This window comes from Aedes albopictus, chromosome 1 (genome assembly GCF_035046485.1).
Source record: "Aedes albopictus strain Foshan chromosome 1, AalbF5, whole genome shotgun sequence".
In the NCBI taxonomy this organism is placed as follows: Eukaryota; Metazoa; Arthropoda; class Insecta; order Diptera; family Culicidae; genus Aedes; species Aedes albopictus.
Window position 1 is genome coordinate 59,656,960 of NC_085136.1, and position 25,844 is coordinate 59,682,803.

Genomic DNA, 25,844 nt, shown 5'->3' on the forward strand with positions numbered 1-25,844 from the left:
AGTGATGTATTTATAGTCGAAATCGAAGATATTTTTGATCAAGTGTTCTTTTCTGATCCATTCAAACGAAAAATGTATCAGTTTATATTGTTCCCTCGTTTCCTTATGAAACTGCTGATTTCTACGAAGAATTTGAGGGTAAACTTCAATGATTTCTTCAGTTTTAAAATATATAACTGGACAAGAAACGGTGATCTATATGTTTATACAGTTGTCTAAATTTCGTTCTAGGAAAAAAACAGCATGATTTGAATAAATTGGCGTATAAGACACTTAAGCGATTATGAATTATTCATAGGACATTTATACAAATTGTAGCTTTTATCAAGTTTGTAAACTTCACCGAAGACACTATTGAGGAAAAATGTATGGTATTGCAGACTACATCCCAAATTGGACTATCACACTTTTTTTGGTACGCCTAAAAAGTGTGATAAAAGTGCACGTTTGCCTCGGATCGTCTCGACGTCTTCGGTGCACTTATTTCTCCATTTACAAGGAATAAGTGCACCGAAGACCTCAACTCGATCCGACGTGGCCCTGCGCTGCAATCACACTTTGAAGGTGTGTGCACACTATTGTGTCAGTCCAATTTGGGGTGCAGTCAGCAATACGTTAGTTATGATTTTTGTCCTGCAGTTCCATACATCCGCAGCACTGTGCAGCGCGGTGTTGTCTTTTGGCGCGCACAATCATCGATCATTGCACGCAGTGATGTCGATCCTGCTGGCCAAAGCATCAATGAAATTGATCGAAATCAATTAAAAAATCCAGTCAAACGCATTGGTTATGCGTCATAAAATCAAAAATAATTTGTGGGGTGATTTTTTTTAACTTTTTTACCACAATTGTTAGTGAAATAAGCAAAGCATTATAATTTATGAAATCTTCACCAAGCGGTCCGCCAGCACTGCTGTTGCAGCAAACATAAACAGTGGGAGAGCGTACCAAAATAATTCGATCATTTCTAGCTTGTTACATAAAAAATCTAACATTTTTCGTGACATTTGGATATGTTTCCTTGTTATTCATTGAAGTAGAGTAGTTTACTGCTTGAGTTGCTTTCAAATGATTCATATTCTCGAAATGTTTACATTGGAGATACCGAGACAAAGAGGTGCTATTTTTATTTGTTTGTTTATGGAAATGGTATAGAAAGGCTACACAACTACTATCGTGCTTGATGATTGTTTGGAATAAGATTAAAATAAGAAGAGCAAAATTTGAGCTGACACGCTAAGGGGCCTTAACTTCGGAGAGCGTTTTAGTGACATCAAAAGAAACTGCGAAACACGATTGAACTTTTTTCATACTCTATCCAAACACACATACACACAGGAGCATCAATATAGACGTTCTCCTCAGAATACTTAAGGCTATCGTCAATAACCGTCTTTTCTATGGAATTGAAATATTTGGACTTACAACCAAGATATTCGGATAATCGCTGGGTTACTCCCATCCACCACAGCAGATGCGGCCTGCATAGAACTTGGTGTGCTTCCTTTTAGCCATCAGGGCAGTGGTGCGAAGTGTCAGTATCAACCGAGATTTAAAGCTGAAATTGAGAATGGTAACCACTCATTTTTCCATTTACTATCGGAATATCAATTGAATAGCCTCTGATCATTCAATTGACATCAGCTCCAGCCTCAGTCAAGGCACATATCATTCAATTGAGCCCCAGCTAGGAAGCATAAATGTGTGGTGTTGTAGGTTCAAAGCTTTTACCATCGTTGATGACGTCAAACCCGACATCAACCTATCATTCACCTATTTTTATTTTGGCCACCAAACCCAACTTAGACCTAATAGTTGATCAATGTTGGTCCAACAGTGGCCCAACATTCGATAAAAATTGACCCGACTTTGGCCCGACATTCGACATTTTTTCAGTCTGGCGGAATTTTGCGGGGTTTTTCGTGTTTCGAGTTAAGCTACTCATTCGAGTGACAATTTATTCAATTGACAAGGATTCGCTTCTCATTTGATAGGTGCTCTGATTGAATGAAATTGTTTTGAACATAACTATAAGGAAAGATGACTGAACAGATTGGTTAGTTAGTGTTCAAATGAATGAATTGAATTTTTGCAACACTGCATCAGGGTCCTGGAAACTATGCTGCAGAACCATTGGAATCCAATTGGTATCCAATGATTGGATACCTAAAAAAAACGACCCGTAATCAAAAGATAATCCTCAGGGAGGCAAACAGAGCCCTCACCAAACTGTCCCATCTAGAACTTAACCAGGTCCACTGGGTCGCAGCCAGAAGGTTGAACATGGAGAAGCACGTGAACGAAGTGGAGAAAGTATACGAGCATCTGTCTGTGGCAGGCCTAAAGCTGGACGAAATGCTGCAGGTACTGCAAAAAGCCAGGCCCAGGTAACATGCAGTGGGAGTGTGGGAAGCAAGCCATTGATCAAGAATCGGACACCAAGGGCGACCAGTAAACCGGAAGAACCCATCCAAAGATGAAGCGTGTTGATTCGAGAACTTGGCTTGACTTCTCCATTTCTTTCGAGATCGGCAATTTCTTGAGCGAAGCACTCCTTTTGTGATAACTATACTTGGTATAATAGAGCGTCTTCCCGTTCTGCAAGTGAAACCGGACCGTACCTCCTGGGAATCGATCCTCGTGTGAGCAGAGGATTGTGTTTGAAGCGCAGCAATATAGTGAACAATTCGGCCAGCAGTTCTTCACTTGTCGCAACCAGCTAGGACCTTTTTGCAGTAGATCGGCAGTCGAAATATCACGCGATAGGCCAAGTTTTCTCTTACAGGTGAACTAAAAGTACAGCGGAAGACAACTCTAACCGTGGAATTGTAAGCTGTATCCTCTTCTTCCCCATCTCTGTAAGTGGTGCGGCTCGTGACTTGGCTACTAGCAAGTTGGATGTGATTGTCCCTGTGTTAAGCTGATAGTAATCAGTCGTTATGTACGTTTCCTGGAAATGGAGGACAAAGTCGAAAACGAGGGTTCGACGCAACGGTCACCGTCATCGACGATGGTGGAGTACGAGTCAGTGCTTCTACAACCAGCTGTGAAAGATGAATCCGACGATGACGATGCCTCGGTTCAGGAGGAGTACGAGTCCGATTCTTCATCCTACGATTCGTCGTGCGAAGATGTGCTCGGTGACGGTGATTGCCTTGGCAACGGAGAAGAAGAGACGCCACTCCGGCGTTCAATTAGAAGCACGATGGGATAGAAACCAGTTTGATTCCGGGAGACCACGGGTAAGGCGCGCAAGCTTGTGACAGAATCGAGAAACTGTCCAGAGGCGGCACAGTGGCCTTCTGCAATTGATGAAGTAATCAAGTCGCTTAAGATAGATGCACGGTACCTGGAAGCTGACGAATCTGCCCGCTGATCGCAAACCCGTAGGCAGCAAGTGGATTTTCAAGCGCCAGGTCGACGAGAATGGAAACATTGTGCAGTACAAGGCCAGGCTGGTTGCGCAATGATTCACCTAGAAATTCGGGACAGACTTCGGCGAGGTGTTCGCCCCGGTAGGGTAAACAGGTAAACAGGTAACGTTTAGGGCATTGCTCACAGTGGCCAGTGCGAAGAACATGCTGGTGAAACATGCAGACGTCAAGGCGGCCTACCTCAACGGCTACCTGGATGAGACAGTCTATATGCGGCAATCTCCCGGCTACGAGGTGGGTGACAAGAGCTCCGTATGTTTGTTGCAGAAGAACCTGTACGGTCTCAAGCAAGCGGGGCACGTGTGGAACCGGAAATTTGATGGCGTCCTGAAGCAGCTAGGCTTGTACGTTCGACGACGAGGTAATTAGTTTACGTATCTGGTCGTGTATGTGGACGATGTGGTCATCGCTTGCCACACCGAAGAAGAGTACGCCGAACTGATGATAGCTCTAAACCGCAGCCCAACGGCGAAATCGTTGGGGCATTTCCTTGGCATACAAGTCCGACGCAGCGAGAAGCAGTTTTCCGTCAATCAACTAATGTACATCCAGAAGTTGTTGAAGCATTTTGGGTTGGCCGAAGCGAAGTCGTGGGAGATTCCTTTGGACCCTGGCCACCCGCAACAAAAGGAGGAGGAGAGTGATAAGCTGCTAGTACTCAAGCTTGATTGGTGGTTTGTTGTATGTGGCGGTGAACACCCCACCGGGCATCGCGGTCAACGTATCGATCCTTGGCCGATCAGTGAACAACCCGTTACGGAATGAATTGAATTGAACCCGCGGATTGAATGGAGGCGAAACGAATCCTCCGATACCTCAAGCCAGGACAAGCGAGCATGGAGGTCTACTTCGACGACGACTGAGCTGGTGTCTTTCGGTGGTGGACCAATCCACTGGACATCCCGGAAGCAAACATGTGTTCCGTTGAGCAGCACCGAATCGGAATTTGTTGCGCTCACCATGTGCTGCCAAGAGGTGTAGTAGATCGACCGGTTGCTGAGCGATTTCGACGCGTACGCAGCGAAGCCGATTCGTATCAACGATGACAATCAGTGTTGTATTAAGCAGCTGAAATCCGAGCGTTCTAATCTGAATGAATCGCCTAACAGTGTGCGCCTAGCTTCTGATCTAACAGAGATGGAAGCGAAACAATCGACGGTCGGTATGGTACGACTAGAATGTGCAGTGAAGAACGCCCTCGTCATCGTGAAATACAATTTTATCTGCGATTTGGTTGCATCTGGATTATGGAATCGTTAAAATAAAATATTGTTCGACGGAAGATGTTTTAGGTGACGCTCTGACGAAGCCTCTTGGCCCGGCTCAAACTTATACGGAAGATATGAGAAGAAGTTGGCCTGCAGAATATGCTTCTTGAGGGGGAGTGTTGAAGAAGGCACCACGCGATCTCTTAGATAAGGCGTCGATGATTGGTTTGTGAATTTTCAACACACAAAACGAATGCGCTCTCGCTAGGATGTACATATACAATAGATGCGTAATGTTTGAGATGGACAACCATTTCATCCGAAAGAAGTGCAATCTACTAAAAAGAACCTCAGAATGCTGTGTCGTCCGCAAAGCCAAGGAGCATGTGTGACCGTGTGTGACCGTGCACTGATGCCTTTCCCTACACGATATTCCTCTGCACGTTCCTTCGAGTGCAATATTGAACTAATTCAATCCAATTCAAGGTCATAAATGAGGTAGGTAGACAATTCGTCTACGATCCGAACACTATATTTTGGCCTATTCCAAGCACATACCACAGAAGAGTCACGGCTGCGCAAGATTTTGTTGCATTGAAGTTACTGTGACTTACTTTCAACACAACGCTGGAAGTAAGTCGCAGCAACCAAAACTGGCTTCACTGTGACTCTTTTGTAACATGTGTATCTTCAGCCTTTGACCCGTCAAACAATTTTGCCAAATACACCTTTTTTTCTATGTAATCAGGATTTTGAGGCTTATTTTGTATGAAAATAAGTTCGAATTCCCCTAGAAGCAATAAAACGGATGACGCGATCAGCATGACGGTTCGATTTGTCTCCGGTACTGCAATGAACTCGACAGTTATCAAACAACCCTAAAATGGCAATACAACGTTTGCCAGGGTTTCGAATCAAACCCATCAAATGTAAGCCGTTGACCTACAAAACAACTTTTATATCCTGAGATATAAAAGATACAAAATATACATACCAACTAACGCCGCCTATCGGTTGAATTCTGATTTACTAGGGCCACCTCGAGGTGGCCCTTGGCATCTCAAGTAAATTTGCTGAAAAGTTCATATAGATAGATCAGCAAGGTTTTTTGATATCCTTATTCACATTCAGCTGTTGCCATTTGCAATTTAATATATAAATAGTATGTTCTCCATAATGCAATATTCATTTTGTTCGCAAACCGAAGTTTATAAATGGCTAGAATAAGATCTATGTGAGTTAGTTTTCAGATTGTATTATACTTACAAGTTGAGTTTGATACCTATCAATTTCTCAAAATCCATCCACAGAAAACCATTCCTCAGAATTTTTTTTTTTTAAAGATTTTGCACATTTTTCTCCACCAAATTTTCTTTGGATTGAATTCTGGGAAATGGTTTTAGAACGAATGTTATTGAATTGACCACGAGGATCATGGCCAATAAATACGAAAATAAAAAATATCATTATTTCTCTTTCTCTTCCACCCTCAGGTTCGATGCTGGCATCAGAACCAGAAACTGTACGAAAAGGGACGCGAAGCGCAGCAACGAAAGGACTCCACCGATCGGCAGCAGCAGCAACAGCCGAACGAATCCTTCCACGAGGAATACATCCAGCAGAAGCTCGAAATGGGCCAGTTCCGGCTGTGGAACGACATTCAGTCGAAGATCTGCATCTTCATCAACAGCACCAAGCTGAGCACGCTGAAGTACGAGTACTTCATCCAAATCCTGGCGATCGTCCAGCGGTTGAAGAAGGTCGGAATCGAGTTTTGCGATGACCCCTCGGAGAAGCTGATGGAAAGCATGCAACGGCAGAGCGTGGAGTTCTTCCGGCGGTACCACGTGGCCTGTCTGGAGGAAATTGGGTTGTTTTTCGATCACGAGGTTTGGGTGCCAATTGGGAGTTTTACTGATGTGAGTCAACTCCAGGAGTACAAGAATTTCAAACATGCCCTGGTTAAGAATCAGAACGGAAACGCTCGGAATGGAGGGAGGTCCTCGAGTCAAGAAAGCAAATCCGTAGACCCTCTCGGGTTAGGGCAGTCCAACCTTCCGATGAATGGCACGTCATCCGCGCATTCGCAGGACGAGAGCTCCCTGTACGGATCCTGCGGCTACTTCCTCCGATTCACCGAGAAAAGTTCTCCCTTCGACGGTGGATTCGATTGCACCATGCTTGAAGAGGACATCCTGGCCGGAATCGCCGACGAATCATCCTACTACTACTCCGAGGATAGCAGCGACAACAACGAAGCCTATTTCGATCAGAACCCACAGCCCAAGCAGAAAGCTCCTCCGCCTGCGGCTACTACGACCATTCCCAACAATAGCAACATGACCGTGACGAACACGTCCCTAACCGTACTCCGTTGCATCGGTCGCTATCTCTACTTCTGCAAGCTGCTCCATTCGATCGCCCCGCACATCGTAATGTCCATGACGGAACTCCTCGACTTCTATCTTTACGCGGTCCACGACATATTCTCGCGGGACCTCCCCGTCCCCCGGGACAATCTCTACTCCCCATCGCTGAAGCGGATCCTCACTCGGATCCAGTCGACCACCGTGCCGAAACTCCGCAAGTGGCCCCTCTCGGACGAGATGATCCGCGAGGACCTGGCCAACGCGGACCTGATGTACGGACTCCAGAAGCGGATCATCGCCGCCGAAAGTTGCCTCACCTTGATGCAGCAGTTCCGCCTGATGGAAGAGTACTTAAGTGGCCTGTTGGGACAGTCGGACCCCGCGGCACAGGACCAGCTGCGTCGGTATTTGGCCGACACGGCAGAATGCATCGCGGACGTGCGGAAACCCGTCTACATGTGCGTTACGGCCCGGGTGGTGGACATCCAGAACGTGCTGCACGCCATGGGGAAGGTTAAGTGGGACATCAACCATGTGAATGTGCAGCACAGTTCCTACGTGGACACGATCAATCGGGTAAGTGGTGTAGTAGTTGTAACTGATGATTGATTTGGACAGAATGTTTGAAATTATGCACTATTTCCAGGGGGTGCAACACTTTGCCATGCGGCTGGAGGAAATATCCGGACAGCAAGCCAACAACATTCCAAAAGAAGCCCTCTGGGATTGCTTCGTACACGTGCTGACACATCTGCTGGTAGAAGGGTAAGTAACTCAGTTCAGTAATACAATTTTCACTATCTGTTCATTTAGTAGAGAGAAAGCTTCATTGAATGATGATAAGCTTAAAATCTACATTCGTAATAAAAAAAAAAAAAAACTTTCAATCAAAGGTATTGTAGAAATATAAAGAGATCTACGATTAGAAACGTCGGAAGTGAATCTTCTAGGGATTCCCCACTTGAGCAAATCTTCTTCACACTTCTTTTGACGGTATTCACAAAACGTTCAGCCTATCCGTTCGATTGCGAGTGGTATGGTGCCGTGCGGATGTTATGAATTCTAAGGATTCGCAGAAATTCCGAAATTCAAAACTGGTGAATTGTGTACCGTTGTCACTAATTATGGTCTCGTGAATTCCAAACGTAGTGAACATTATAGCACAGACAAACAGACGTCTCACTCTACTCACTTCCCATCGTTTCACTTTTAAACGGATTATTCAAATACGTTTGCTCACTACCTCCATCTACTCAGTAGATTTGCGTACCACAGCATAATTAGCATTGGGCGATTATGTTTGCGTGACGATGATTTTTATCGCATTTTCTTCCAAGTGACACGTCTGTTTGTCTGTGATTATATATAGTAGAGTAAACTCTACTATCTATACTTTTGTTTACTCTACTATCTATACTTTTGACTATCCGAAGAGCCCGTGGCCCATATCTCTATCGTTTATTACATCCTGTAGACAGGATAGAGATCTTGGGTAGCATCTTACTAGCGCGTTAGTCGGTGGTAATCGCGATTAGATATTTCGTGTGGGAATATCGTGGAGTAAGTTGAACAAATTGTGGGCGGCACGGGATCGAGACCGTTGAAAAGCTAGTGTTTGATTGAACATAAGCGAACTGTTACCTAGCTTAAAGTGCGAGTTAGTGCATGGTGCAGTGTTTTGGTGAAGTAGAACAGCTGCAATATTAGTGGTGCTAGAAGTACCGGATAAGTGCTCGAGAGTGTGCTATTGAATGCCTATTATCTACGGAGAATAATTTTCGTCGCGTCCGTTTCGTTGAGCGTTCTTTCGTCGGGGAACGACTCTGGCATCGTAGCGCCGTAGAAAGTTTCAACCGAATCGTATCGTGATAGTCTCATCACACGAGAACAGACAGTGAGAAACTGTGAGATCAGCTAATGGGATTTGCTCAACGACGAGCTGACCAGCAGAGTGAGAGTGATGTGATAATGAGACTGAAAGTGACCTATCATTTGAAGAAGCTTCAGGTCGCTTGAGTGTCGCTTGTGACACAGACCCGAGAGATTCGGGGAAGGTCAGAATCCCGAGAGCAAACGATTTATCGCCAAACGTAGCCGATCGAAGAAAGAAGCAATCTGTGAAGTTGAAGATGGAAGAGCAATACAGAGTCGAGATAGAAGCTCTTAAAGAGGAGCTTGCTCAGATTAAGTTGTCGACTCAAACTGCGTCGCAGGCCGTAGCCAGCCCAAGTAGTATGGGGAACACCACACGAATGCCTGATTTTCGCGAGTTGATCCGAAAGTTTCCTGCAGACATATGAGTGAATTCTATAGATTGCACTGGGGATGTGTATCAGTGGTCAAGTGCGGTTCGACTTCATTGTGCTCGGTTAAATCTCGATGGTTGTGCAAAGTTGTGGTTGGATAGCTGTCCAAGTGCGATGCGAGATTGGATAACCCAATATACTACCACAACTTGCTTTCGTCTCGTAAGTGGAAGACTGGATAAACTTTGGAAGAATACGTCTATGAAATGATGGCATTGGGACGGAGAGGTGGATTTGACGAAGAAACCGCGGTGACGTACATTACAAGTGGTCTCCGGCAATATGTGAAGCGGTCAGGGATGGCTCTCAGCAAAGTGTCTACGGTAGAACAGTTGCTTGACGAGTTGCGATGGTTTGACACAGTTGATACGGTGGCAGTTACCAAAGTAGCAAATACGACGCCAACTGTCTACACAGTGCTCAGCGAAAAGGTGAATCGTCAGCAGAAGTGTGCTTTCAGTGCAGTGTCACCAAGCGGGACATATCGCGCGCCGTTGTCCAAGAGTGATGTGCCATTTGTACAAAAGAGATGGACATATGAAAAATGAATATCCCAACGTTGGTCCTAAACGTGATGTGAAAGCTTCCACACCCCGACCGATTCGGGTTGTAGACCAGAAAAGTGCTTTCGTAAAGAATGTGTTAGTGGGCAGAGTATAGATGAGAGCGCTAGTGGATGCGGGTGGCAAGTTTCTACGATACAAGGAAAGTTTGCAAAGAACTTAGGTGAGGTAAAGCCCAGCCAAAAAGTGCTCCGTGGATTCGGGAAAAAGGAAATCAACGTGACCTCGAAAGTTTGCGCTGAGTTGCAGGTTGATGGGGTGTCCTTACCGGTGGAGTTGCAGGTCGTGCCAACCTGGATCCAAGACACTGGCGAATATATCATCAACAGTGATAGATTGGTGATGGTGAAACGCAAGGGGGATGTAAAGTTCGAATAAGAAGCGCCACAAAAACACTAACGACCCCCTCGTGAGCCTCGTCAACGAGATAGCGGTATAGAATCGGCGATTACAAGTAAGGACTGTTCATTTTATAAAGAGGACAACTTTGCAAGGCTATAAAAAGAAAACGCGTAGTTCAAATTTGAGCAGCCTTGGTTAGTTGTTCAGTACATTATATTAGCAGATAATAACCATAAATAAATTGGTTTAAAATTATTGAACTTCATAGAAATGTGGCAAAGTGTTTCGAGAGATCAATTTTTCAATTCCCAAAAACTAAAGATAAACACAAAATTTCTGTAAAACATCGGTGTATCGTTTTTAATTGCAAAAAAGTGTTTGCCATGCTGCAGCAGTTTGAGTGATACATATTCTGGCAAAATATAAACCTAATCGGAATAATGGTTGTTGAGATATTAAAGTTACAAATTGAACTCGATTTTCAGAATAAAATTTATTTGTTAAACAAAAATGTATAAAAATATTAAATTTTGAATGTTTTCAATGGATCTAGTCGAAAGTACTACCTAATAATGCAAATTCAAATGCAGAAAACCGCTTCTTGATAGCATTGTTGGCTTGGTTACTGTGCTTCATGGCAGTTACCGGAGATAAAACCGCTTCGTTCTATGAAGGTTCTTCTAAATAACGATGTACTCTATTGCCACAAAAGTTCAGCTTATTGGACGCAGTGGCTTAAATTCCCCAACAGGGGAGGAGAAAAAAAAAATTGCAAATACAACGTAACAATGATGTCGAAAATAAAAATTAACATGTAGGTAGTTATTTTCAAATAAGGTATATAATTACATAGGGTCAAACATTGCTGAAAATAAATAATAATAAGCTTCTCTAGAATCAAAAACTTGCATTTATGGAGCAAAAAGTATGCAATTTTTCATTATGGCCATCATTAAGTATTAAATTTATAATGAAGAATGTACTTTAACGCATATTTTTCTTCGGTATCATTTAGAATGCGATTCTCTTCTATACTGGACAAATTTTGAACTGATTCCGTAGTGTTATTGCATCACTGGACTTAAATAAGTATTTTTTATCAATTTCATTGATAACAAGGCAACTCACTATATCAAGCTGTATAATGCTTGGTGCATTATTACTGACCAACTATTACACTCTACCTTTAGAAGAATAGTATTAGATCCCAACACTTTGAAAGTTCATGAAAATTTTAAAGTTATGTATGTGGAAAGTTGTGTAGAATTTTGAGAAATGGGGTTTTATTGAGTTTTAACGAAAACCGCTTCAGTTCCATAACTAAGGACAATTTGTATAATGTTATATTTTTCCTACACTGTAGAATAGCTATGGAAATTTATGCAAAAAACCGATAATGATTTTATTGAAAAATAAAAAAGATATCACACAAATAAGGTGTCCTCTTTATAAAATGAACAGTCCTTATGTATGCGATATACATACATTGACTCGAAAGTGGAAGCGATAACCGAGGATCAGATGAAAATTAGTTTGATGAGTCCTATAATAGCCAAGTGGTGTTGGTACCGAAAAAGAACAACGAGTTTCGGATGGCTATTGGCTATCGGCTACTCAACTCCCGAACAATAAAAGACAAGTTCCCAATGCCCGATATTGAGTCGTGTCTCCAGAAGTTAGCGGGAGCAGATATGTTCATTACCGTAGATTTGTACAGTGGATATTACCGCGTTTTCAACAGTAGATGGTCACTATCGGTTCCTACGAATGCCGTTCGGCTTAGAAAAGCAGATGGTTATTATCGTGGCTTACATCGATGACTTGATCCTTTGGGGGGAAAGTGAAGAAGAGCTGCTATTCAAGTTTGATTGCTGGCGGCTTTGCGTAAAGAAGGTTTCACCTATAGATAGTAGAGTAAACATAGATCCGCGGACACCGATGACTAAAATGTTTCATGCGTGTATTGCGGAGATTCCACCTGTTTAGACTCCCGCGCGAAAATTAGTTGCGTGGATTTTTCTCGCGTGGGCCCACAGATATAAAAACAGACCACGTCCTGGTGAATATTTTACGCTGCGTTGTTAAGTACTCACTTGGTGATAGTTTTGCATTGTAAACAAACATTTATAATGCACCTACGCTGAAAATTATCCTAATAATTTATTTGCGTCGGAATCTATAAATATTCGCAACGGGCAATAAGTAGTAATTTTCAAAAGTGCGACGATTGAATATGACGTCATGTGCTCCATTGATGTTGTCCAATTCGTGACGTCATGCTCGTTTGGATACAGATTTTGACAGTTCGTTTGGATACAACGGATTCATCATCACGGATTTATGTTTACTCTACTATCTATAGTTTCACCATAAACCTGTAGAAAAGCTACTTTTTTATGCGCCGGGTTGAGGTTTTGGGATTTGAAGTCAGTGCTGAAGGTGTGCGTTTACCTCGAATGCCATGCGGAAGATTTGTGACGACTACGGAATAGACCACGTCCTGGTAGCGGTAGGAACTCCGAGAGGAAACGGTCAGGTGGAGCGGAGCAACCGTACCATTCTAACTGCCATTCGAACCATGGTGGAATCCGGAGATCGTAAATGGGATGAGCAAGTGAGAGCAGTACAGAGTGCCATTAACACGGCGCCGAATGCGACGACGGGAATCTCGCCAACGTCGTTGGTGTTCTCGTATCGGCCGAATGATATGGTACTAAACGAAATTGTGTCTGTGATAGCAGTGGAAGGCGAATGTCCTCAAGCGACAACCAATGAGCTATTTGAACGAGTCCAGCACGCTACGCAAGTGAGTCAAGCCCGACAGAAAAAGTACTTCGACGACCATCGGCGTGAAGCAGAACGATACCAGGTAAATGGTTTAGTGTTGGTTGTGAAGGACCACTTGTGCATGCCGCCGACAGGATGAGGCGATGGTCCACTGCACGAATTTATGCTGGCCTGCTTACTCTCCCAGAAAATTTGACGTTTGAGAGGTGCCGACACCGCTCAAACGTCAAATTTCGTGTGAGAGTAAGTAAGCCAGTATAAATTCGTGCAGTAATCCATAGTGTGCGATTGCCGATTTGGAGGACACTATTGGCAGCAGTGATGAAGAAAATTGAGTTGAATTTGTTATCAATAGTTTGTAAGGGTTACGATGGGGGCATCTGTGAATTCTGTGTGTCCGAATGTTATGTGTATACCAAATGGGAAGAACCCTCTGTGAATGTTTATAACACTTACACAATCACAATCCATCCAAAGATATTCTTTATATCTTTATAATTGAATATACCATTGTAGTCTCTAGCATACAAAATTGTATCCGGAATTATGTTAAACAGACTTATTAAGTTTGTTAATCACTTCCAACTAATTAGTTGGGCTTCCGGAGGAACCAGACCGACCTAAAGTTTATACGAATAAAGTGACTGGAATAACTCATACGGGGTAAACTCAAGGGGGTTTTCTTGTACGTTTACGCGGAGTGAAATGAAGTACGTTCTGCTTGTTCGATTGCACAGATTAAAAGAGACCTTCTTCAGGCTTGTTTATTGACAAGAGTCTTCAGGCAGCAGTGCTGCCAGTTTTCTGCTGGTTATAATTATTGGTGCTATAAAAGCTGAATACACGCTTACGTGTAACTGATCAAAATGTCTATGCAATATACATTAAGACTGAGGCCGATTGAGAAATCTTTCGTCGGCGAATATCAAGCATTGATTGATTGATTTGTCTTTATTAGAGAGACTTTCAGCCCTTGGCTGGTTCGTCTCTCGAATATCAAGCAGGTTTTTGTGAGGACCGATTAACGTCAAATCAAATGTTCACCCTGCGTCAGATTCTCGATAAATTTCTAGAGTACAACTTGCTAACCCATCATCTGTTTGATTTGATGATCAAACATGGTTCGTGGAATAGATGCACGGGTGTTTAGTATTGTGTTGTTCCTTGCTGCGCATATATCACTCCTGATGGGGTGAGTAAATATTACAGGGCTCTACCCCATTTGGCATAATGTCGTTTGGCATAAAAGCCATGTGACATAACGGTCATTTGGTATAATGGCCATTTGGCATAACAAGGATTATGCACATTCTTACTAAGAAGGCTGTTTTTCGCATTATGCCAAACGGCCTTATGCCAAATGACCTTTATGCCAAAAGGCGTTATGCCAAATGGCATTATGCCAAATGGGGTAGAGCTATATTGAAGCATAATCGTTCGCGTTCGCCATTATCTCGCGCGTAAACGAAAACAATAGATGTGTTTACGCACATAAGAGCGTCTGTACTGATCTGTCGGTATTTGATTAATTACTGGAGTGCCGGAAATGATAATCACTGGATAGTACGCGGTCTGTCTGAATGCTTGGTTTTATTGGTCGGAATAATCGGGTCTGATTTACACGGAACTATGTTGGACTGTCTGATTTACTGCACAAGTACTTAACTTAACACAGTAACTTGTATTTCGAGGACGGAACTATTACAATGGACGCAGGACTTGTAACACGATACGATATGGACGGATACTTCTATACAAAAACTATATTGATACTCTAATACTAATGGATTGATACTGATTTGGACTAGAACATGGCAGTGGTTAAATACTGTTTGGCTGACTAGTGAACCCTATGTCGCATTGTACTGTGTGATGAATGCGCTTATGTACATGATCTATTATTACTGATGGTTACAATTGCTACATTGTTGCATTTTACTGAGCGTACAGACAAACTTCTCTAATGCGGGTCAAAATCTAATTTCAAGCTTAAACAAGATATGTGGGTGCTTAGTCTTGTGTTGTTTCTTGTGAATGCATGTGGTTTGGATCATTGGTTTGTCGTATGTCGCGTTCAGTTCATTCCTGTGTGGAATGGGCTTGAAGCTTCTGCTCCCTAATGGAGTGGAGATGCGCGACAGGATTTCTTTTATAAGACATGTTTTCGTATAGAAAAGTGGTCGGTTGAGCGCGAAAGTTAGTGTTTTTGATCCATTATCAGATGACATCACCAACCATAGTTGAGTCCTAGAATGAAAATGTACCCTAGGGTAATTCATGTATTTTGGACAGGCTGAGGACAACGTTAGAAAAATCGTCCCCTAGCTCCCTTAGAAAACAATTTATTATTTTTCAAAGTTACTGATACGCTTAAAATATGATTGTACTTTGCATTCCTGGTAACAAAAACCTTAACGAAAGCATTTTAAGCTTAGAAAATCACACTTTCTTATCGCCTGTTAGAATTGCATTTTGGACACCGAATATATGTTTTGGACACCCTCAGTTATATATAATTTGGACAGGGCAATTATCTCAATGTTAAGCCATTAATACTGCTAAATCATGGAAATGGCATATATTAGCAAATATTTTCTTGCAAATAATCAAATTTCTCCGCTTAACAGACATCTATTTTGATAACTATTACAGTTTTTGTTAAAATCGAGGAAATATCTTCAGACCCACAGAATACGCCTCCAAGTATGCAATCGCACAGCATCCCCATGTAGTTCGTCAGATGACCAAAATATATCAACAGTAGAAAACATGCAATGTATTTTGGACACCTTCTATTTTAAGCGTCCTAGATGAATGTTAAGAGATTGGCTGCCTAATGCTTCTTTATTGAACATTTCTCATTGCAATAAGGCATTTAAATTCCTTACAATTATTATTTCAACGATTTTGGGGTGAATATTGTATGTGACTGTGAAGTGTACGTCGTCTTGCATACCTGTGCATTTGAGGGGTTTTAGGGAAATAATTTACATTTTCGATAATTTTGAAGTAAATTCGTAATTGATAAGCGTATTTTCAACGTAAGTCGTCAGAATAGGGTCTATTTGATCCAATTATCGATATTGAGAAGTATCTACTTTTATTAGCTCTCCGGAACAATACATACATCGCCGTGCATGTCCAAATTACATACATGTCCAAATTATATTTTTTACCCTACCCTACTATCAAAAATTCCTTCCTAAAACAATCTTGGAGACACTGAGATTTCCGGTCTTTATAACAACGGTTGCCTTACTAAACCCTTCCCTCCTCGATGACCGTAAGGATGTGACCAGCGCTGTTATTGGCATTAATAAAATTATTAGTTCTCGAACTGTGCCCATTGAGAATAGTAAGATAGTCCCAAGCCTAATCCGGATTGGTTCCTTGTGCAATTTTGATTGCTTTGGTCAATCACTGAGTAGCAACTACGAATTGTGCGGTCATGCTCATGCTTGTGTTCATGAAACTGATAAGACTAATTCGCACGACGTTTGGCGAATCTCAGCTTTAAATTACAAAAAGAATCATAGTTTTTTCTGCGTTCACGTTGTAACTTGCGAACACTCTCTGAGTTACTGATTTCTTACTTCTTCCGACGGTGTCAATCGGGATGAAGCCAGTAGGTGACGACAATAATGGGTATTATATGAGCTCACTACAAATGTTTCGCTCCTCAATGTTTCAAACTCCACGTTCTCATTTTTCATTTCTTGTTCCTTACTGCTTACTACTTACTTTTGGTCCTTCACTGCCCACTTCTCATTCCTCATTAATATTCACTTCCCTCTCCAGACTAATTCTCTTTTGTTGTATTATATTTTCAATGCTCACTCATGCTTACTTCTTACTCACTAATCCCTTACTCTGTACTGCTCACTCTTCATTCCTCACTTCTCACTCCTCGGTTCATCACACTCCTTACTCTTCAGTCTTCACTATCGATTCCTTACAGTTCACTTTTACCTTTTCACTGATTACTCACTGCTCCACACTTCATTGCTCATTCCTCACTGTTCACTCTACTTACTTCTTACTCTTCACGCTCACTCCACACTTCTCACTTGCCACTCATCTCTTTCTATTCCTCACTACTCACCTCTTACTCCTAAATCTTCATTGCTCACGCCTCACACCGCATTACTCATATCTCGCTCCTCACTCTTCATTGCTGGTATATAAAGCCTGTATCCGCAATAATCGGGACACAGAAATACAGCTGTAACTCTGCAATAGATATATTAAAATTGCTCAAATTTGGCCTAAGAATGTCTTCAGATGTGTTCATTTCACCAACAAAATTTAACTTGAATCGGTGCAGTACTTTGTGTTTAAGCAATGAAAGAGTAGAATGTGCTCCATTGAATTTTGTACAGCCCCTAGTTTTGCTTTTCAGCACTGTAACTTTTGAATATGGCAAAGGAAATGGCTGAAATTTTGAACACAAACCTCTCAATCTATATTTGTTGTATAGGCAAAATTTCAAAAAAATCGATGCACTATCAACAATTTTATAGTCGAAACATGTATTGGGACTGAACGTGATTTTAGCCCCTCAGACAGGAATTAGTCAGCACCATTTATTGTTTTGATTGTACTATTGAAAATACTATACCAATGATCATCAAATTTTGCAGGCATAATATACACATAATTAACTATCTTCTGTGAAAATTTCATGAAAATTGACAGAGGAATCCAAAAGTTATGGATAGGCAAACATCGCACATGAAAAACACGAAAAATTTTCACTAACACTCACCCCTATCAACACCAGTAGCTTTCAAACCAATTTATCAAAGTTGATGAAATTTTGCAAGAAAGTGTCTCTGTAAGTATCATAACTGCTAGCATAATTTCATAATTATCATCACAGAACTTCAAACTGTAGCGTAAAAGAACCATCTATTATGCAAATGAAAATTGGTCATGATTGTACAAAATGCTTAAGGCATTTTACGGCATCACCAGCATCGGCAGCCATGTTGGATACTTGGCTCGAAATTTCAAAGTGATAATTCTCAGCCAAGAAAGCGAATATTCATATGAAAAAGTATCATCCTATATGCTCACTCGCAGTGATTGTGATGATACTTTTTCAGCTGCGTTACTGCAAAATTATGAGTTTTTTATCACTTCAAAAACGCGAGGCAAACAATCATTGAAAATCAAAAAGTCAATGATTCGTTTGAAAACTCAGTGATGCATCATGACACCTTAACACCACGTTTTTTTGTTTGTCATCCACAGTTAAAAGTAATGCATCGATTTTTATGAAATTTGGCACAAACAATAAACATACACCAAAGAGTTCTCAGTCGATTATTTGGCCATTTTTACCGATTCATTACAGAGCTACAGCCGTACTTCTGTGTCCCGATTATTGCGGATACAGGCTTTACCAAGCTATGTTTTGGTATACCAAGGAGTTTGTGAACCAAACAAGGCTCTCATGTCGAAATTACTGTAGAATATTCGCTTATGTGGTTGCACGAGCTAATTTTGGTTCTACGTAAGTTTATATAAGAGCAACCTTGTGCACCACTTGATAGCCAGTAGTGCAATCTTTAGAGGCTAACGAAATGCAAACTAAAATCTGTAAACCACATCTTCCACTTTCAGTTTCTCCAACGCCAAGAAATGCTCCGCCGGCGGCCGAGCCCTGATGCAGCTGGACTTTACCCACTTCATCTCGATCCTGGAGATCATCTCCGGCGGCAAGTATCCGGACCACCGGGCCTACGTCGAGCAGTACATCAAGGCGTACTACCTGCCGAAGGACCTGCTGGAGGAGTGGCTCGTCGAGGGCCACCAGCGGGGCTACTCGGTGAAACACCTGACCGGACTGGTGCAGTGTGCCTGTAGCAGCGACAAAAAGCTACGCCAGAGGTTACTCACCCTGGTGGAGAACGGGGCCAATGGTGGCGGTGGTGGTGATAGTCAGGATCAGAACAAAGAATCTTAAAGTATTGTTTTTTCTAGGAGTTAGGTCTTCGAAATTGTTTCTCTCTCATTATCTGTGGTTTCCTTGACTTCCGTTCCATCCTTTAGGTAGACTTTATTTTATAAATATATCTTCGAAGGAATCTTCAAACACCGTACGATCTTTCAAAGAAAGACATTATCATGTTTAGAGCAATCTCTGTTTTTAATATTATTAATTTTATTTGAAATATATAAATCTCGGAGTTTATTTTTAACAGAACAAAGCTATGTACATTAAATAGTGAAAAATAAACTATACACATAACAAACAGACGTGCTAGCTTATTCGACTCATTTGACCCCTATGATGGATTCTATGGAAAAAGATAGTTTCGGTTTGTTGGTGGCGGGTGCAGGTGATGGCGACGGTGACGAAGACGACGTGGAAAGTGGCGGGGACTGTTCCATCAGGCCGCCAAAACTCCGCTGGGCAAACTCGAGAGGTGACAGGATCAGCGGTTTCAGCGGAAAGAAAGCCGCCGCCGCCGCAGGTGTGACGTAAACCGGAGGTGGTGGCACGGTCCGAGGGCTGGGAATTTCCATCAGAATCGGGGCACTCATCAGTCGGCTGTCGGCAAAGGCACGCCGCTTTCGGATCCGCTCCGTCAGGGGCGACTCGAACAATGAGGCAAATTTGCGGGAGTCTGTGGGAAAGGAAGAAAAGAAAAGCCGAGAAAGAAAATTTGTTAAACGATAATTAATACACTCCGCGTTGCGGGGCTTTGGCTAATTGGGGTGAAATTTTAGAGCGAGAGATGAAAGCTGTCATCTTGGGAAATCCGAAATGAAACAAACTGGGAGCGATCACGTGTCTCAATTATCCGCATGCCGCGCGGATCCCTCCATACAGAACTGTGGAACTATGGCATTTGAAATGGCCAAAAGTTGAGCAATGCGATCCTTCACAGTCTCAGGCTGAATTATTGACATTCAAAGCATATCTTAACCCTTTGGAGCCGGAGAGGTCATATATGACCCCAACATAGAAACGGCTGTATAAATTCATCCATTCGATAAAACATAATACTGTCTTCGCCAAAGTTGTTGCAAATTGAGTCGTCTATTTGGTAAATAGGGAATATTTGTATTTGGGCCTTCATTGATAACCTAGAACCTCCTGAACACCATGAAATTTGGAAAAACGAAATACTTGACATACCAGTTGTTCTAAAAGCTGAACTTGGATGTGGGTTACGTTTATATGTATTCATTTAGCCTTCGTCAAGAATATCAAAAGGTGGTTTATATTCTGGGATGTTATAGGTATTTCAAACTGTCCTATAGTGAAGTCCTTCAAATCTACAAGAATTATTTAATGCATTTTCGACACAAATAATAGCTTTGCATAACCAACTGAGATCCGTGAAGCTCTTGACATCTACAATGTCATTTATAGACGCTATTGGGATATTCCAGGTCAGCCAAACTACCTTGGAGTTCAGAACTTCAGGTCTACACTCTTAACAGTAGCCATATCTGTTATACTGAGTAACGTTACATAATCAACAACAGTTACTGGAGCAACCTAAAGTCTACTAGCTTATTATGAATCTTTGGGACATTAAGAAACGCCCAAACTGTTCTATAATGAAGTCCTTCCAATCTACAAGAAAAACTTCAGGTACTTTCGCCATAAATAGTTGTATTTCATAATTTTCTGGGATCCGCGAAGCTGTTGAAAACTCAAATGTCATATTTAGAGACACTACAGGGATATTCCAGGTTCAGGAGTTCAGGACTACTGGTCTACACTCGTAACAGTATCCATATATGTTATACTGAGTAACGCTGCATAATCAACCGCAGTTACTGGAGCAAACTGAAGTCTACTAGCATATTATAAACCTTTGGAACATTCAGGGTCATCCAAACTGTTCTATAATGAAGTCCTTCAAATCTACAAGAATAACCTTATTAATTTTCGCCGTAAATGATAATATTGCATAATCTGCTGGGATCCGCGAAGCTTCTGATATCTCAAATGTCATTCATAGACACTACAGGGGTTTTCCAGGTCAGCCAAACTACATTGGAGTTCAGGACTTCAGGTCTACACTCGTAACAACAGCCATATCTTCTATACTGAGTAACGTTGCATATTTATCCGTGGTTACTGGGCCAATCTGAAGTTTGCTTTTTTATTACAAACCATTGGGACATTCAGGTTCGTCCAAACTGTTCTATAATGAAGTCCTTCAAATCTATAAGAAAAACTTTATGTGTTTTCATCATAAATAATAGCATGGCATAATCTGCTGAGATCCGCGAAGCTCTTGAAATCTCAAATGTCGTTTAGAGACATTATGGGAATGTTCCAGGTTAGCCAAACTATCTTTGAGTTCTAAACATCAGGTCTGCTCTCGTAACATCAGCTATATCTGACATACTGAGTAACGTTTCATAATCAATCGCGGTGACTGGACCAACCTGAAGTCTATTATATATTATAATGAACCTTTGGGATATTGAGGGTTGTCCAAACTATCCTGAAGTACACTTCTGATTACAGCTTTTGCCACTACATTAAGTAGTGTTACATAATCCACTGTACTTACCAAAGTAGTTAGATGAACAATAAGCGCTCTCATATATTTCAGGGATGTTATGGGCTTCCTTACTGTTATGAAGCTATAAGTTGATAAAAACAACCACTTTAACTTTCAGAAGACCTACTTCACCTGATAGATTGCTAATCGTAGCTTTGTATAATGACAGAAGTTACCATTACACCCGTAGACTATAGGATCTATACTCAAGAACAGTTTTGATGACCAAGGATATCCCGACTGATCTAACACTGTCTATTGAACTTCCAGAAGACTTACTGGACATTATAGATTATAAGTCGTATCTTTGTATAATGAAAGATGTTGCCGTTACACCTGTAGACTTTAAGATCTTAACTCAAGAACTGTTTGGATGGCCAAGTATATTCCAACTAATCTGATACTGTCTATTGAACTTTCAGAAGGCTTACTGGACATGATAGATTACAAATCGTTGCTTTGTATAATGAAAGAAGTTACCGTTACACTCGTAGGCTTTAAGATCTAAATTCAAGAACTGTTTGGATGACCTAGGATATCCCGACTGATCTGATATTGTATATTAATCTTTCAGAAGACTTACTAGACCTGATAGATTACAAATCGTAGCTTTGTATGATGAAAGAAGTTACCGTTACACCCGTAGACTTTAGGATCTAAATTCAAGAAGAGTTTGCATGACCTAGGATATCCCGACTGACCTGATGCTATCCATTGAACTTTCAGAAGACTTACTGGACATGATTGATTACAAATCGTAGCTTTGTATAATGAAAGAAGTTATTGTTACACCCGTAGACTTTGAGATCTAAACTCAAGAATAGTTTGGATGACCTAGGATATCCAGAAAAAATATTCTGGATAATATTATACCGTTTTTATGCTATTGACCACCGAAACTACAGAAAAACATAGAAAAAACTCCATAATAACGCTTGGAAAAATTCCAACTTCAAAGGGTTAGTGTAGAGATGTTAGTTTCTTCAGGAATCAACTTGATAAACCATCAAGAATTTAATAATTCTGTTATGTTTGGCCATCAAATCGTCCATAGTGTGTGGCGTGAATCGATCCTGGATTTTTACTCAATTTAAAAATAAGAGATATAGAATCTTTGCAGGCCTTCATCAGTCGTCAGTCATCGCCATCGTGGATCGGAGCTCGAGAACCAGCTGGACCGCGTCAACAAGTCTCTTGCGCGCTTGACTCACTCAGTCTCTACCTACAGTATGTCTCGTCGATTGTCTGAATGGCAGTTGTTGTTTATTCAGAGCGTAGTATACAATATGCGTTTTTTTCCTCTCTCTATTAAGTTGTAGGCATTGATATGGAACAAAAACGAAGTCGGTAAGTATAAATGTCCAACCGTCAGTCAAACAAATATACATATTAATTTGGGATCGACTGGGACTTTTCCCCCTCTCTCTTTCTGAAGTTCTGTTTTCGTTTCCGTTGAAACGGTAGGTGTTAAGCAGTCGGTTTCAACTTTGTTCTACATACTTTCCCGCCATGGCTGGCTACTCTCCCAGTATGGGGTTCCGTTTATTTAAACGCAATTTTAACAGTTTTCTAGCTAAGTAGTTGTATTTCATTTGAAGATCGTGTTTCACCATATGGACTTATCTATTTTTGATCACAACGAATACACTTGTTTGCTGCTTGTGAAAATGATTTCAGCTATTTTTGGATTTTTAACGGGTCAGTTGACATTCTGATTATGGCTACGTCGTTTATGGCTGTTTTAGCAGTACTCCAGTACATTAGAACCTCTTTTTATGTAGTTTATTTTTATGCGCGTGAATTAAAAACGCGCCTTTTTTATACTCTGCATAAAAGATGAAGAGCTATTCACGGTAACTATGGCAATGGTGGTAACTAAGGGGTGTTTATACGGGAAAGCAAAGAGAGATTCCGGAGGCGTTTCATGGGTCCCAAGGAGTTTCAGCGTTTCAAGGGGTACCATGAGGTTTCAGGGGTTACCAGCAGGTCTTAGGGACGATTAAGAGGGTCTCATAATCATCACAGGGGGTTTCAGGAAAGTTCCAGGGGGCCTCGAGAGTGCTTCAGGGGCACCTCAAGGGTTCTAAGCTGGGTGTTTTAGGGGAGTTCCAGAAAGGGTCTCTGGGGCATTTCAGTTAGTTTCAGGGGTATTCCAAGAGGTTTCAGGGGGTACCAGAAGATTTCAGGGTAGATTCAAGGGGGTTTCAGGGGAACTTCAAGAGTATTTCAGGCGGTCCCATGAGGGATTGTGTGTCCCAGGGGGCATTTAGGGGATCTTAGGGGCGTTTAAGGGGATCTCAGGATCTTTTCATGGGGTCAGAGGCATCTCTGGGGATTTCAATGGACTCAAAGATCAACAGAGGCGTTTCTGTGGCGCTTCAGGTCTCAGGAATGTTTCAGGGGGTCTTATGTGGTACATGGAGCTCTCAATGGGTTTCAGGGGGTTCCAGGGAATCTCTGGGGCACTTCATACTATTGAAACGCTCTTGGCATCTTCGTAATCCACTTGAAATACCACTGAAATTCCTTGAAGCATTCCCAAAATGCCTCGAAATGCCCATGAAACCTCCATAATCCCATCAAAATGCCGTTAAAATCCCCGTAATTAATTTGAAATCCTCCTGAAGCCTTCCATTTTAAGAGGCTCCAGAAATCTTTTCAAACGCCCCTGAAAACTTCTTAAAACGCCTCTGACATGCTATGAAACGCCCATAAATCCTCTCGGAGTGTTATTTACACCTTTCTGAAACCCACTGAAATTTTCTGAAATGCCTTGAAGCTCCCCTCAAATCCCTTGTAAGGCTGTCGAGATCCACCCATTCCTGATTCGCCCTAAAATTTCCTTGAAACGTCCCTGGAATCCCTGTAATTCCATTAAAACGCCAACAAAACCTGTCGGAACGCCCTAAAAAGCTCCTGAAATTCCCTGAAACGCCTATGAAGCCCCTGGGAATTCCCCTTTTTTTGGGCTCTCTGTGAACTTTCTTGGGATCTTCTTGGCGCCATCTGAAACTCCTAGGAGCAAGACTTATTCCTTTCTTAAAGCCCTGGCTTAATTAAGGCACAAATCCATTCTCACACATGGTTAGTTTTGCACCCCTTGTCCTTGGTTAAAAAAGAGGCTCTAGTGTAGCTCCCCACAAGAATGAGATGTTGATATTTTTTAGGAGTGTCATTCATCAATTAGAATTGTAAATTTGTCTTCTGTGATGATTTCCAGATGCAACGACCAAGGAGACTGTGGTGTGCGTAAATGCCACGAGTAGCCATTACAATAGTGTTTTTTTTCTGCTCAACAGACACCCGAACAGGGAGGTCTAGGTAGTGTGGGGTTAAGGACCGATCCACTAAACAACATTCCCATAGCCGCCAAACCCTTCGTCTCTCCGGAACCACCAAGAAGGCATTACATCAGAGAAGGGCTAGTACACATCGCACCCTCAGGATTAGCTGCGTAACCTGCGACAACGTTCATCGATCATCGATGACACGCTTTGGGGAGTTCACCAAGGTAGCATGCTGGCACTTAGTCAGTTTCCCGAGTAATCCTTACCACTCCCTTTACAATCGCTACCAACACTACACAGCTACACAGCACAGAGAGAAAAGAGAGGTTACAGGGGAGTTTCTGGGATCCCGAGGGGGTTCAGCGTTTCTAGGGAGTCTTATGGTGCTTCAAGGGATACCAGAAGATCTCAGGGGTATAAGGGGGTTTCAGGGGCATTTCAAGAGGTTTCAGAGGGTACGATAAGATTTCTGGTTCGATTCAAGGGGGTCCCATTTCAGAGGGGCCCCATGGGGATTTAAGCAGTCTCTATGGCGCTGCAAGGGTCCCAGGGGGTTCAGGGTGTTCTATGGAGTCTCAGGGGGCGCCGGGGCTCCCAGGGGCATTTCTGGGGATTCTAATGGGTTTCAGAAGTCTCAGGGGCGCTTCAGGTCTCAGGAATATTTCAGAGGGTCTCATGGAGTTTCAGAGGGTATTTGGAGCACTTTATATTATTGAAACGTTCTTGAGTTACCCGTAATCTCTTTGAAATACGCATAAACTCCCTGAAACTTCTAAGAACTATTTAGATATTATGATATTTTTATATTTTGAAGCGCTTGAAGAGTAGGCATGAGAGTCCGTCACCTTGTCGCAGTCCCCGGCGAGATTCGAATGAACTGGATAGTTCACCCGAAACCCTTACGCAGTTTTGCACACCGCCCATCGTTGCTTTAATCAGTCTAGTCAGCTTCCCAGGAAAGCCGTTTTCGTCCATGATTCTCCATAGCTCTGCGCGGTCGATACTGTCGTATGC

At 42.1% G+C, this 25,844-nt stretch overlaps 2 protein-coding genes across 2 annotated transcripts in view; one reads left to right on the forward strand and one right to left on the reverse strand.

The window, feature by feature from the left end:
* LOC115269132 (syndetin) overlaps positions 1 to 19,270 on the forward strand; it is a 31,262-nt gene extending 11,992 nt beyond the window's left edge. Inside the window, exons 4-6 of the mRNA XM_029877539.2 lie at positions 6,136 to 7,587; positions 7,658 to 7,776; positions 18,635 to 19,270. Coding sequence (XP_029733399.2) covers positions 6,136 to 7,587; positions 7,658 to 7,776; positions 18,635 to 18,977 — 1,914 coding nt within the window. The 3' untranslated portion in view covers positions 18,978 to 19,270. The remainder of the gene's footprint in view (positions 1 to 6,135; positions 7,588 to 7,657; positions 7,777 to 18,634) is intronic.
* Positions 19,271 to 19,288: 18 nt separating this feature from the next.
* LOC109427469 (doublesex- and mab-3-related transcription factor 2) overlaps positions 19,289 to 25,844 on the reverse strand; it is a 40,784-nt gene continuing 34,228 nt past the window's right edge. The window contains exon 2 of the mRNA XM_019703022.3: positions 19,289 to 19,641. Coding sequence (XP_019558567.3) covers positions 19,289 to 19,641 — 353 coding nt within the window. The remainder of the gene's footprint in view (positions 19,642 to 25,844) is intronic.